Source organism: Oncorhynchus clarkii, chromosome 13 (assembly GCF_045791955.1).
Source record: "Oncorhynchus clarkii lewisi isolate Uvic-CL-2024 chromosome 13, UVic_Ocla_1.0, whole genome shotgun sequence".
Lineage (NCBI taxonomy): Eukaryota > Metazoa > Chordata > Actinopteri > Salmoniformes > Salmonidae > Oncorhynchus > Oncorhynchus clarkii.
In genome coordinates this window covers 18,554,719-18,569,749 of record NC_092159.1, presented here as the reverse complement: position 1 = coordinate 18,569,749, position 15,031 = coordinate 18,554,719, and the positions used below count along the sequence as shown (strand labels likewise).

The following is a 15,031-nucleotide window of genomic DNA, read 5'->3' as shown; positions in this document are numbered from 1 at the left end:
AATGAAATGGAAAACATCAGAGCGATAATGTATGGCCTCCCATTGAGCAGAAATATACAAAAGGGTTGCCTTCACTTAAAATAGACAACATAGAAATGCTACAAAGTAATGGCCCTATGTGCAACTCACCCTGTGCTGTTGAGGTACTTCTGTCCTTGGCTGCAGCTCCTTGAGACAACAGCTGGGTTGAACCAGAACGCTGGTAGACAGTTCCCTTCTCTACGCCGTTCATAGCCATAATCACTATAACAAATCACATACAGAATGTGATCAATATCAATACCTCTACCTGTACCTAATGTATATGTACATATCTACCTCAATTACCTCATACATCTGCAGGTCAACTCGGTACTGGAACCAGTGTATATAGCCAAGTTATCGTTACTCTATGTATTTATTATTACTTTTCTATATTTTTCTCTCTGCATTGTTGGGAAGAGCCCGTGAGTAAGCATTTCACTGTTCGTCTACACCTGGTGTTTACGAAGCATGTGATAAATACAATTTTATATGATTTTGAGCCAAAGGACGTACAGTATTACTGTGTTATAGGTTACAGCTTCTCTTTCCTATCCCTCAGCACAATACATATAATAGATATATTTTGCATTGCAACGCATCATTATTATATATTGATTGGGCTGCGGTTGACAAATGCTCCAGATCAGCAGAGGTAGGAAGACTGAGCCTTGGGGGACTCCATGTCAACACAGGCAGCCAGGTCACGGATGGCTGACTTCCACCGGCTGACGTTAGCTACCTCCCAATCACAAAGTGATTTACATCTGGGCAAAGCAGGTTAGGCAAGTGCCCATTCTAATAACGAAACTGTCATTGATTTATCAATTAATTACCTAGCCAGAACTAACAGGAAGCAACAAAGCCTGAGGTCCGTCTAGGACTCCCTATGGCCTGGTCTGACCTCAGTGTGATTTAGAACCTCCCCCAATTTATTGACAGGCTGTCAAGTGAAGTTATGGTGTTATGGTTGGTCGGGATAATAGTTATAAGGGACCAAGGGAGTCCAATGAGGGTACAGTGTCCAGTTAAGGACATTACAGCACCACTGAATCACAGCTTTGGTAACGCATAGATTACATTTCTTTCCAGTAAGTCACAGAAAAGTATGGTGTCCAGTTTAGTACATTATAGTCGTGCAGACTCCCAGCGTGTTTTGGTTACGTATTAATACTAATCTCTCCTCACTTGTTATTAATATAATATATCAGGTGTTATATCTATGTATATACACTGAACAAAAACATAAACACAACATGTTGGTCCCATGTTTCATGAGCTGAAATAAAAGATCCCCCAGAATTTTCCATAGGCATAGAATTTCTCCTGCCAAGATAATCCATCCACCTGACAGGTGTGGCATGTCAAGAAGATGATTAAACAGCACGATAATGACACAGGTGCTCCTTGTGATGTGAACAATTAAAGGTCACTCTAAAATGTGCAGTTTTGTCACACAACACAATGCCACAGATGTCTCAATGTTTTGAGGGATCGTGCAATCGGTATGCTGACTGCAGGAAAGTACAGCAGATCTGTTGTCAGAGAATTTAATATTTGTTTCTCCAGCATAAGCCACCTCCAATGTAGTTTTAGAGAACGTGGCAGTATGTCCAACTGGCCCCACATTGAAGTTTCTCAAAGAGATTGTTTTTTTATTTTTGAATTTCACTGTCTCTATCACCAGCTGTAGAGATAGATAGAAAGAGAGAGAGAGAGAGAGCGAGAGAGAGAGAGAGAGACATGCCATGCCATGTGGTCAGGAAGTTTGTGAAATGTATCGTATAATAATTTCAGTCCAAAATAATTAAAAACAACTATCATTGAAGACGAATGGATTCTAATTAAAACTCATACTGTCTGACCTGACACCGCTGGCATTTATATAAAAATGTATCATTGCTTTTCTTTTCCCTGCCTTTTGAAGATAAAAAAAACAACCTCCTACAGTCCTATTAACACCCCTCATTTTCTCTACGTTATTATAAACACCGCAAAAAAGCTAAGCAGAGAGACAGACGTTAGGAGCAAATTATCCCCCAAAATATCTGATAATTGGAGCGCTGACACCGAAAATGAACCAAATGAATGGGATCCTGAAATAGTGTATTAAATCCAATGGGACAACATACAACATACATTAAATTAAATGGGACAACATACACAAAGCATCATACCAATGTCTCTCTCTTTTATGGACACTGAAACTTCTGTTGATCTACTCATGTTTAGATTTGACATAAAAATACATGTTTTCATGTGTTCTATTTTACTGCAATTGAGAGTTATTATACTAGTACACTATAATTACCATTCAAAGTCGTGGGCCCGACAGATACACGATTCAGCAGAGAGGACTTTGGCGTAGTCTTTTCCCAGCATGCAATAGTTTCCTGGTCTGCGTTTCATATAGATCTGTTTCTGGCCCATCACACACGGCTCGCCCTGTGAAACACATACAGGATATTAATCCATATAGTGAACGCACATGGGATTACACTAAATCATTTTCAAATGTCAAATTCACATAGTCAAACCATTCTTATGTTAACCTATTGAGCTTATTGGAACTAGCCAAACACTGTAAGTACACTGTATCTACCTTGTAAAAACATTGGTACCCAGAGGAAAATGGGGAAGGGTCATGCTTTTTTAGTTTCAGTCAGGAGGAGGTTTTTATTTTATTTTATTTTGGCCAGGGGAGGGTCAGGTAATTTGTAATCGATTAAATGCCAAATTACTCAGGTTTTCAGAATTATTCCACTATCTCGATGTGTGCCACTACTGTGGTCACAATAAAATGGGCAAAGTTGCATTTCTAAGAAAATGTACTTCCTTCCTGAGTTTTTACGTTGCTGTGGTGGTGTATATAAACCAGGTTTCACTGCATTACACACTGCAATGGATAGGTGCTCCCAATCATGAGCCCCGGCCTGTCCCGCTCTTGCTGATGTATACCCTTTTGTGCTGCCTAACAAATGACTGTGCTGTGTACGGTGGCACTTCAGGAGGCGAGTCAAAGACTTATTCCGGATTTTTTTTTTGTTTTGTCCAGAAAAGTGTATATCTGTGCTTGCAGACTAGGCCTACTGATGCCCTGTTCAGTTTGAGAGGGAGAGAATGAAGATGAAACCGAAGACTCGAGGTGAACTTGCTACTGATATAATTGATTTGAATGAAAACAAAATGTTTTGTTGCCCATAATGAAGCTATTTATCAGAGTTTTTCACCTCACAATAAGCCATATTCAAGTCATTTACGTAACTTACATTACTATGAAGCAGCAGCAGTTTAATTTGACTTGAAGCTATTAAGAACAAGAGGGCTTTGTGTTGAAGACTATTTCTCTTATTCCAAAAATAAGAGGTACCTGTTTGACAGATGAAATTATAGTCTACTTTCCACAGACTGTCAGCCATTTCCTTCAGTCACCATACACTCCTTAAATATCTGTGTCAGTGAAGAGCGTGGCGTGTTAAGTTAAAACCAGGGCTCGAAATTAGGAGGTATGTGAGGGTATTGTAGCTTTTGTTAACAAAAGCATAGGCCTAACCCCTTGTTAGCTTGTTATTTTGGAAATAAAAGTGTATGGACCTGATTATATGAAGTGATATATAAGGACACTTTAATCCGCAATTCTTTATGCTAGAAACAAGCTGTAAAATGCCGGGGAAAGACGAGACTCCGATGCATTTGGGTAATCTTTGGTTTGTCTCTATGACATGCAGAGGCTACGCTACAACCTCCTATAGCCGAGGAGACAAGAAATGTACTTTGCTTGAGAAGTAATGTGTGATTCTGTCATTATCAATTGACGTTCAACATTTCAACAGGTTATTAACTTCTTCGATATAGGGGGCGCTCTTTTAATTTTTGGATGAAAAACGTTCCCGTTTTAAACAAGATATTTTGTCACAAAAAGATGCTCGACTATGCATATAATTGACAGCTTTGGAAAGAAAACACTCTGACGTTTCCAAAACTGCAAAGATATTGTCTGTGAGTGCCACAGAACTGATGTTACAGGCGAAAACCCAGATAAAAATCCAATCAGGAAGTGCCGCATTTTTTGAAACCGCCTCATGCCAATGACTCCTTATATGGCTGTGGAGGAGCTAGGAGTCAGCTTACCTTTTCCACGTTTTCCCCAAGGTGTCTGCAGCATTGAGACGTATTTGTAGGCATATCATTGGAAGATTGACCATAAGAGACTACATCTACCAGGTGGTCGCTTGGTGTCCTCCGTTGCAATTATTGCGTAATCTCCAGCTGCAGTATTTTTCCGTTTTCTTCAGATGAGAAGCCAGCTGCCACCATTGATAGATTATCGAATAGATATGTGAAAAACACCTTGAGGATTGATTCTAAACAACGTTTGCCATGTTTCTGTCGATATTATGGAACTAATTTGGAAAAAAGTTTGGCGTTGTAAGTGACTGCATTTTCCGGTATTTTTCTTAGCCAAACGTGATGAACAAAACGGAGCTATTTCGTCTACACAAATAATATTTTGGGAAAAAATGAACATTTGCTATCTAACTAAGAGTCTCGTCATTGAAAACATCAGAAGTTCTTCAAAGGTAAATTATTTTATTTGAATGCTTTTCTTGTTTTTGTGAAAATGTTGCCTGCTGAATGCTAAGCTTAATGCTATGCTAGGCTATCAATACTCTTACACAAATGCTTGTGTAGCTTTGGTTGAAAAGCATATTTTGAAAATCTGAGATGACAGTGTTGTTAACAAAAGGCTAAGCTTGTGTTTCAATATATTTATTTCATTTCATTTGCGATTTTCATGAATAGGAAATGTTGCGTTATGGTAATGAGCTTGAGGCTATGATTACGCTCCCGGATACAGGATTGCTCGTCGCTAGAGGTTAAACAACATAATAACTCTAAATCAGTCAGGAGCAAGCCAGGTAGCCTAAGAAGGGACAAAAATGTACTATTATAGTATTATTATTTCCAGGCTATAGCCTGCCATTTAAAGAAATCAATTGAGAAACATTTGTGACATGCTACAGGCTGGCAGGGGTGCACAGCATTTCAACAACATGCCTATACAGTACATTTCGCATTAAGGCGGTATTAAATGAAATAAAATAAATGACTGAAAATTAAATAGAAACACGAGTTTGGTTTGAGGATCATGTGGTGAGCTACAATACTCATGCCTAGTTTGTTAATTTAGACTATCAGATGCTCTTATACTCCCATGCCTTAATCACAATCTACACAAATCTATTTTGCAGCAACACTATCTGTCACGTCCTGATCTGTTTCACCTGTCCTTGTGCTTGTCTCCACCCCCTCCAGGTGTCACCCATCTTCCCCACTTATCCTCTGGATATTTATACCTGTGTTTTCTGTCTGTCTGTTGCCAGTTCGTCTTGTTTGTTTAAGCCTACCAGCATTTTGTCTCAGCTCCTGTTTTTCCCTAGTATCTCTTTTTCCTCATCCTCCTGGTTTTTGACCCTTGCCTGTCCTGAACCTGTACCCGCCCACCTGACCACTCTGCCTGTCCCTGAGCCTGCCTGTCGTCCTGGCCTCTACTCTGGATTATCAACACCTGCCTGCCTTGACCTGTCATCTGCCTGCCCCTGTTGTCACAATAAACACTGTAACTTCACACAGTCTGCACTTGGGTCTTACCTTGATTCCCGATAATATCATGGAATAAAATCGAAAATTATAGATTCCCAATAAAACATTTTTTTTTGCTGTGTTAAACAACTAATGGCTTTTTCTCAAATGAATTGATGATCATGTACTTCAGTTGTAACTGGTTCTGTTGTGCTCACTTTTTACAGTTGATAGACAACTTTAGCACCGTGCTCATTCGTCGTCATGCTCTGTTTTCCTATTAAAAAAGATTCTGCCTGTCTCCAGTCATGTCAAATTATGTAGTATTGCATGAAATGTGTTAATAAAAGGCTATTTTGGGGAACGCAAATAAGATGATAGATTCCTGCAGTGCTTTTGTTATAATTGATATATTTTCACCACTACCCTTGTCCGCGGTGGTCTTTGAACCCACAACTTTCTAGCTACTTTGCCATCTAATAAAATGAAGAACGGTTTCTAAGACTGCATATCAAAAGCTCTGGTCTGTCCTAGGAGTGAAGGTAAATGGTAGGCATATTCTCTGCTATCCACTTGATGTTTTCATTATTATTTGGGGTATAGGGGAGGGTCACTTTTTTTATCATTAAGGGAGGGTTGGGTATAAATATATTTTACTGAAGGAAGGACCATCCATTTTCTTTTCAGAGAGGTCCGATTTTCTCCAAGTATCGTCATTATATATAACGTACAGTCCCTAACTAGCATGTAAATACATTGTTATAAAGTAATAAGGACACATATTGATAAGTTGGACTGATTTCCTGTTTAAGAGGTATTACCTTGTTGTGAAGGTGCCACGTTTGATAGTCTCCTTCTGTACATTTCCTGTTGAAGATGGACTTGTAGTCTATCTTGATAAGCTGCCACTCAGACCTATGGCTGAAATGTCCAAAAAACCTTGAGAAACCAAAGGATGGATACATAAGTTAATATAACTCGACAAGGGTTGTCAGCGCTACAAGGTTTTACCAATGGGGCATTCAGTCCTAAGCTAACAGACTGACAACCCTTATGAATCAAATATTTTTTCCCATTTAAACGTCTGTTAATAAAGATGAGACATCAGCAATCGTTGAATTAAAATTCCTCCCCATCCCCTCATATTTTCCCTCCAAGAGGATCATGGTTCCCAAGAGAACAAGATGGAGAGACACATTATGTCATCCATCTCATCCCTCCATCCCCTTCCCTTTCACCAAAAGGAACAGAGTCCCAAAACAATGGAAGACAGAAAGATTAAACACGTCCTCCCTCCTTTTCTCCATCTAAGACTTCCTACGGAGGACAAAAGAACGTCATCCCCCGTCTCTAGATCATTCATCACTGCACGTCATCCCTCGATTACTCTATTGTCCAGACTCACGTCATGATCTGGTTCTCTGTTCCTGCCTCCACCAGCATCCCGTCCACGAACAGAGGCACCAAGGAGAAGCTGTGTCTGGTCCACTGACGCCCTTCATCAAAACTGATTCTGTAACAGAGTAACAACACAATAACACATTGAATGAATCCCAAATGGCACCCAGGGTCTACAGGCCTCTGGTCTAAAGTAGTGAAGCCTACTAGGAAAAAGGGTGTCATTTGGGCTGCAACCATTCACATCTCAGACTGGCGGTAACAAGAAGGTCAATATGTATCATTCTGACTTGGAGTGCTGATCTAGGATCAGTTTTACCTTTTAGATCATATTGAATGAGATTATACGGACCGGTGGAATCTGATTCTGGATTAGTATTACTACTCTGAATTCTAGCCCTGATGCTCTCAGGGTGATGCTCTCTCAAGATCAGTGGAGTGAATAGTCTCCATAGACAGTCACCCGCTGAATCTCAGGTTGTATCTAATTGACTACAATTAGTACACGTTCTTCTGAATAGAAGAAGAATAAAACAACAGAACTGTGTTTGACTATCAAAGCGTGGAGGCATAACAACTTGAAGAGAAAACTCAGTCTTGAGTTTACTGACAGTCTACAGCGACGGTGATGTAGAAGAAAAAACACAACACACAAAACATACCAGAATAGAACCGTTTCATGTTCTAACGACTACAAAACAGGGGCGGAGAGGTGTGGGGAGACAAATAAAAAAAAGAAAAAGAGAATGGGTAACTTTCATCCTCTGGGCCTGTTCTCTATTGATTCTGACATCTCATCAACATCACTTCAGATGTGCGAACACTGGAGTACTGTGTGTGACAAGGTTGGGAACAACACTCAACAAGGCAGACTCTTGCACTAGGATACAAGAAGCAGCAGCCCCCTTGTTGCAGCTTCCATCCCAACCTCCATGGGCCAGCATGCCTTCATCTGGTTAAAAGTTCAGACAACAGACAAAGTATTGATGCACATCTATTAGGAGGACACCAGGGCCAGGAAATGTTCTGTTACCCCTAGCTCTGAAGAGCGAAAGAGAGAGAGACAAGATTGGTTTCTACAGCGCTTGCCTGGGTTCAAATAGTATTTATCTTTCAAATACTTTAGTTGCCATTACCTGGCCTAATGGATCCAATGGAATTGGCCCAAAAGCGCAACCCCCACCCATCTGGCCCTCTAGACAATTAAATGTCTCAATTAAACAATGAAAGAAAAAAATACTATTTCAAAACTGGTCTGATATGAGGGCTTCTACTGTGTTCCTTTCCTCCACTAGTGCACTTAAATCATCTAGGAGACACAACCAGGAAGGAAGGAATCCTCCACACTTGACTGGTGCTAAAAGTAATTTCTAAATGTTTTCCTAAAGTGATATAAGAAGAAGAGAGATGTGGTTTCAGTTGAGTTGGTCTTCACTGAGGCAAAACGTAGGCACTCCAATTTAGAATAGGATGGTCAGTGTTAAAGTACTAAAAGGGGGACTACGTGAAGAAAAACACTTTCCCCCAACTTAGATTTTTGACAACATGTTTGCATCTTTATTGCATACGTTTAATCATATATAAAGTGACATTAAAAAAGTTTTCTTTACATCAATAGAAGTACTAACATGTTACAACCAGTTATCAGACATACCAACACTGAACTAGATATAAACCTACTGTAAATGCCTAGTGGGAACGGTTGGTTGTTTCACAGCGACAAGGGCCCCTCCTTTATCCAGAAACCAGACATTGTGTTCCTCCTCGAATATCTGAAACAGGACACACAGCCCATTCAATATAATATATGATTTACATACAGTTACCATTTGTACACATCTAGCTGAACACTGAGAGTTTCATAACACCTCAAGATCAAAAGGCAGAACCAGCAGTCCAAAAAAATATATTTTCCAAACTACAACATTCAAATATATGATTAGAATAACTTAGATTTTACCCCCAAATTCAGTCCAAACTCACATGTCTCCAGTTGTTACCAGCATCAGATGAGATGAACATTCCAACGTTATTGTACGACAGCTCAGACCCAATATTCCCTGTGATAAAAATGGAACAAAGCATTAGTTAAATATTCAAATGATGCTGAAAATATGAAGATGGTGTAAATTACAATGAAGAATAGATGCAGAGAGGAGAAGCACAACCATTCATGATTGGATGGATATTGCTCAGTTTTTCTTAAGCAATGATAAAACATTTTAAAATGCAGACCACACTATTTGCCTAGAGAGTTTTCAGCTATACACTCGTGGCTGTTTATTTAGCACTACAGACAGATGCATGCACTAAGACCGCACTCAGTCAACTGTATAAGGAATTCAGCAAACAGGAAAACGCTCAACCAGAGGCGGAGCTCCTAGTGGCCGCAGACTTTAACGCAGAGAAACTTAAATCAGTTCTACTTCATTTCTATCAACATGTTAAATGTGCAACCAGCGGGAAAACATTCTAGATCACCTGTACTCCACACACAGAGACGCGTACAAAGCTCTCCCTCACCCTCCATTTGGTAAATCCAACCACAATTCTATCCTCCTGATTCCTGCTTACAAGCAAAAAATAAAGCAGGAAGCACCAGTGACTCGGTCTGTAAAAAAAAGTGGTCAGATGAAGCAGATGCTAAGCTACAGGACTGTTTTGCTATCACAGACTGGAACATGTTTCGGGATTCTTCCGATGGCATTGAGGAGTACACCACATCGGTCACTGGCTTTATCAATAAGTGCATCGAGGACGTCGTCCCCACAGTGACTGTATGTACATACCCCAACCAGAAGCCATGGATTACAGACAACATTTGCACTGAGCTAAAGGGTAGAGCTGCCGCTTTCAAGGTGCGGGACTCTAACTCGGAAACTTACAAGAAATCCTGCTATGCCCTGTGACGAACCATCAAACAGGAAAAGCGTCAATACAGGGCTAAGATTGAATCGCACTACACCGGCTCTGACACTCGTTTTATGTGGCAGGGCTTGCAAAGTATTGCAGACTACAAAGGGAAGCACAGCCGCGAGCTGCAGAGTGACACGAGCCTACCAGATGAGCTAAATCACTTTTATGCTCGCTTTGAGGCAAGCAACACTGACGCATGCATGATGAGAGCCTCAGCTGTTCCGGACAACTGTGAGATCACGCTCTCCATAGCCGACGTGAGTAAGACCTTTAAACAGGTCAACATTCACAAGGCTATGGGGCCAGATGGATCACCAGGACGTGTGCTCCGGGAATGTGCTGACCAACTGGCAGGTGTCTTCACTGACATTTTCAACATGTCCCTGATTGAGTCTGTAATACCAACATGTTTCAAGCAGACCACCATAGTCCCTGTGCCCAAGAACACGAAGGCAACTTGCCTAAATGACTACAGACCCGTAGCACTCATGTCCGTAACCACGAAATGCTTTGAAAGGCTGGTAATAGCTCACATCAACACCATTATCCAAGCAACCCTAGAACCACTCCAATTTGCATACCACCCAAAAAGATCAGATGATGCAATCTCTATTGCACTCCACAATGCTCTTTCCCACCTGGAAAAAAAGAACACCTATGTGAGAATGCTATTCATTGACTACAGCTCAGCGTTCAACATCATAGTACTTTCATAGCTCATCACTAAGCTAAGGATCCTGGGACTAAACACCTCCCTCTGCAACTGGATCCTGGACTTCCTGACGGGCCACCCCCAATTGGTGAGGGTAGGTAGCAACACATCTGTCACGCTGATCCTCAACCCTGGAGACCCTCAGGGGTGCGTGCTGAGTCCCCTCCTGTACTCCCTGTTCACCCATGACCGCGTGGCCAGGCCCAACTCCAACACCATCATTAAGTTTGCAGACGACACAACAGTGGTAGGCCTGATCACCGACAACGATGAGACAGCCTATAGGGAGGAGGTCAGAGACCTGGCCGGGTGGTGCCAGAATAACAACCTATCCCTCAACATAACCAAGAGTAAGGAGATGATTGTAGACTACAGGAAAAGGAGGACCGAGCACGCCCCCATTCTCATCGACTGGGCTGTAGTGCAGCAGGTTGAGAGCTTCAATTTCCTTGGTGTCCACATCAACAACAAACTATAATGGTCCAAACACACCAAGAATCAAATCAAATCAAATTTATTTGTCACATACACATGGTTAGCAGATGTTAATGCGAGTGTAGCGAAATGCTTGTGCTTCTAGTTCCGACAATGCAGTAATAACCAACAAGTAATCTAACTAACAATTCCAAAACTACTGTCTTATACACAGTGTAAGGGGATAAAGAATATGTACATAAGGATATATGAATGAGTGATGGTACAGAGCAGCATAGGCAGGATACAGTAGATGGTATCGAGTACAGTATATACATGAGGTGAGTATGTAAACAAAGTGGCATAGTTAAAGTGGCTAGTGATACATGTATTACATAAGGATGCAGTCGATGATATAGAGTACAGTAAATATGTATGCATATGAGATGAATAATGTAGGGTAAGTAACATTATATAAGGTAGCATTGTTTAAAGTGGCTAGTGATATATTTACATCATTTCCCATCAATTCCCATTATTAAAGTGGCTGGAGTTGAGTCAGTGTCAGTGTCAGTGTGTTGGCAGCAGCCACTCAATGTTAGTGGTGGCTGTTTAACAGTCTGATGGCCTTGAGATAGAAGCTGTTTTTCAGTCTCTCGGTCCCAGCTTTGATGCACCTGTACTGACCTCGCCTTCTGGATGATAGCGGGGTGAACAGGCAGTGGCTCGGGTGGTTGATGTCCTTGATGATCTTTATGGCCTTCCTCTAACATCGGGTGGTGTAGGTGTCCTGGAGGGCAGGTAGTTTGCCCCCGGTGATGCGTTGTGCAGACCTCACTACCCTCTGGAGAGCCTTACGACAGTCGTGAAGAGGGCATGACAAAGCCTATTCCCCCTCAGGAAACTAAAAAGATTTGTATGGGTCCTCAGATCCTCAAAAGGTTCTACAGCTGCAACATCGAGCGCATCCTGACTTGGTTGCTTCACTGCCTGGTGTGGCAACTGTTCGGCCTCCGACCGCAAAGCACTACACAGGCTAAGCTGCCTGCCATCCAGGAACTCTACACCAGGAGGTGTCTGGCCCTAACAATTGTCAAAGACCCCAGCCACCCCAGTCATAGACATTTCCATCTACTACCGCATGGCAAGCGGTACCGGAGTGCCAAGTCTAGGACAAAAAGGCTTCTCAACAGTTTTTACCCCCAAGCCATAAGACTCCTGAACAGGTAATCAAATGGCTCCCCGGACTATTTGCATTGTGTGCCCCCCCAACCCCTCTATTACGTTGCTGCTACTCTCAGTTTATCATATATGTATAGTCATTTTAACTATACATTTATGTACATACTACCTCAATTAGCCTGACTAACCGGTGCCCCCACACATTGGCTACCCGGGCTATCTGCATTGTGTCCCGCCACCCACCACCCGCCAACCCCTCTTCTACTACTGCTATTCTTTGTTTTTCATATATGCATAGTCACTTTAACCATATCTACATATACATACGACCTCAATCAACCCGACTAACCGATGACTGCATATGACCTCGCTACTGTTATAGCCTCGCTACTGTATATAGCCTCGCAACTATTGTTTTTCACTGGCTTTTTACAGTTGTTTTTATTTCTTTACTTATCTATTGTCTTTATTTTTAGAAATTGCACTGTTGGTTAGAGCCTGTAAGTAAGCATTTCACTGTAACATGTGACAAATAAACTTTGATTTGATATTGCTCAGTTTTTCTTAAGCAATGATGTAACATGTTAATCTCTGAGCATATCTCTCCACTTTGTTGATGCCTTGTGATATCCCCCAACCACTGTTCAGTGTCAGGCGTGAGTTTTGAGCTACATCGTGTTTCAGGGTCACCACCTGATCTCTGCACCAGCTGTGTGTGTGTATGTGTGTGTGTGTGTGTGTGTGTGTGTGTGTGTGTGTGTGTGTGTGTGTGTGTGTGTGTGTGTGTGTGTGTGGGCACCGGGGCGAGTGATGACCTGGGCCAAAGCAGAGGGTTGTGTAGAGCTACCCGAACACACACTCACACACAAACATAATCTGCTGTGTCATGTGTCCTCAGTCTGCACTGGCCTACTTAAATAAACAGAGTGACTTTGCATCACCAAAATGTCTGTGAGTAAGGACAACATCTGAAGTGCTATAGTGTGTCTATCAGTAATGTTAGGGATTGGATAATCATCATAATTTTCACAATCAAATGGATTTTCAGAACTGACCTGGAAAAGATAGACAGCTGTTCTTCTTTTGTACCATTACCTAAATTGAATAGATGTCTTTCTATTCAGCCAAATGAATTTTCACATACGTGGACAATAAGGTAATCTAATCTATCAAATGTTCATTCTGTATTCTCTCACCTGTGGCCACTATGATTCCCGGTGCTGAGGCCTTGGTTGATATGCTGCCTGACAGGTAGGGGTTTTCAGACGTCTGCAGTTGGAGATGGAGCGAACAGAAGGGCTGAGAAATGACAGACAGTCCATTATATTTGACGAAGTCATTATACACTTATACACTGGTCAATCAAATCTCCAATGTTACATAGAACACTAAAGGACCTTTAAAGGTGTACAAAGCATATGCTTTTTTATTTCAAGAGAAGGTCCTTGAGATAAGGAAAAGAAAAGCTGCCATGCTGTCTTTACTAAGCTTTCATCTCAGAAAGCCTGAAGATAGTGCCTAATAGAATCCTTTTGATTCTGAAGTCTTCCAGTGAGTTACATTTACACCAAATGCTAATAACAATGCTAACATAGGCAGTTAGCTATACAAAAAAACAATATTTTGTGACCAAAACAAAACATGCTGCCTCTCCATAGTTTTTCTTAATTGTCGTTATCAGTCATTAATACAGGGAGGGTCTATACATAAAATCATTAAGTCAAGGGAGAGAAGGAGAGAGGGGGAGACACGGCTACATGTGAGCTCTCACATTTTTAAACATGTTTTTTTACAAAAAGGTAGATTTGGAGTTAGACAAACTTGGATATTTCGTCAGGGACATATACAGGATGCTGCCCTCCACAGCATAACCTTCACTCCCGATTCAAAACTTCAAACCTAGAATCTAGTTTTGCACCAAATTTCCTGGAAGGGTTACCACGACCAAGGATTCATTATTCCAAGTTATACAGAGAGTGCCCTGGTAAACAAACAGCAGAGACCTGAGGACACCATCCACCCTGGGACTGAGACAGACCAGATACAGCTTCAATTAGCACGGATGTGTGAAGTGAGAGGTGTCGAAGCCTTCGAGCCCAATAAATGGCAGGAGTCTCACAGTATACCCCGTCCAAATTCCGAGGCCTTTGACGCCCCCTCTCGCTGTTCAGAGACCATCCACTGGCATTTTCTACAAGAAATCCGCCTACAGAAATAAAATATTCTCCCAAGTGGGTGTGACACCTACTCCCATTGCCTGCTGCACTGCTGCTTGGATTCTTTCTGGCAATCTGTTCACTGTCTGCCCTGGCCTGTCTCGCCTGTCTGGTACAGGTACCCCTGCCACACACGTACTGTTGGGGCGAGTGACTCTGAATTTACAATGGCTAGCCCCAAGTCATTATATTTTCTTTCTTGTGCATTTTGCTATTTTGATATTTGCCTCATGACTCCTGCATGCTTTGTTGACTATGAACGTTCTTGTTTGCCCAACCGTGGGACAGACTGTGTTTGTTCCCACACTCGGGACTCTGACTGTCTATTGGTTACACAGACTTTTGGCCTCCCATCCTAATCTGAGCACCTCTCGCCGGCTTTGTATTCATGTTATTTGATTTAAATTTCTGTACAATATGATCTTGTTGCCATCTAATGCACATTCAAACGTTATAAATAAACGCTGCAGAGCTCTCCCTGTCCTCTGCCGTGCCTTGATTGTATTACTACTGCTGATGATATCTGGAAACGTGCACTGTTGCTAGCCCCAATTCTGACTTGTGCTCTGATATCTGCTTCACTGATTTC

At 41.6% G+C, this 15,031-nt stretch overlaps 1 protein-coding gene across 1 annotated transcript in view; it reads right to left on the bottom strand.

Moving 5' to 3' along the window:
* The window catches only part of LOC139424541 (VPS10 domain-containing receptor SorCS3-like), a 216,792-nt gene that overhangs the window by 19,200 nt on the left and 182,561 nt on the right, over positions 1-15,031 (bottom strand). The window contains exons 11-17 of the mRNA XM_071176480.1: positions 13,423-13,525; positions 8,986-9,062; positions 8,683-8,774; positions 7,010-7,117; positions 6,426-6,543; positions 2,333-2,466; positions 130-243 (exon numbers count right to left, since the gene is read on the bottom strand). Of these exons, the coding sequence (XP_071032581.1) occupies positions 130-243; positions 2,333-2,466; positions 6,426-6,543; positions 7,010-7,117; positions 8,683-8,774; positions 8,986-9,062; positions 13,423-13,525 (746 nt within the window). The remainder of the gene's footprint in view (positions 1-129; positions 244-2,332; positions 2,467-6,425; positions 6,544-7,009; positions 7,118-8,682; positions 8,775-8,985; positions 9,063-13,422; positions 13,526-15,031) is intronic.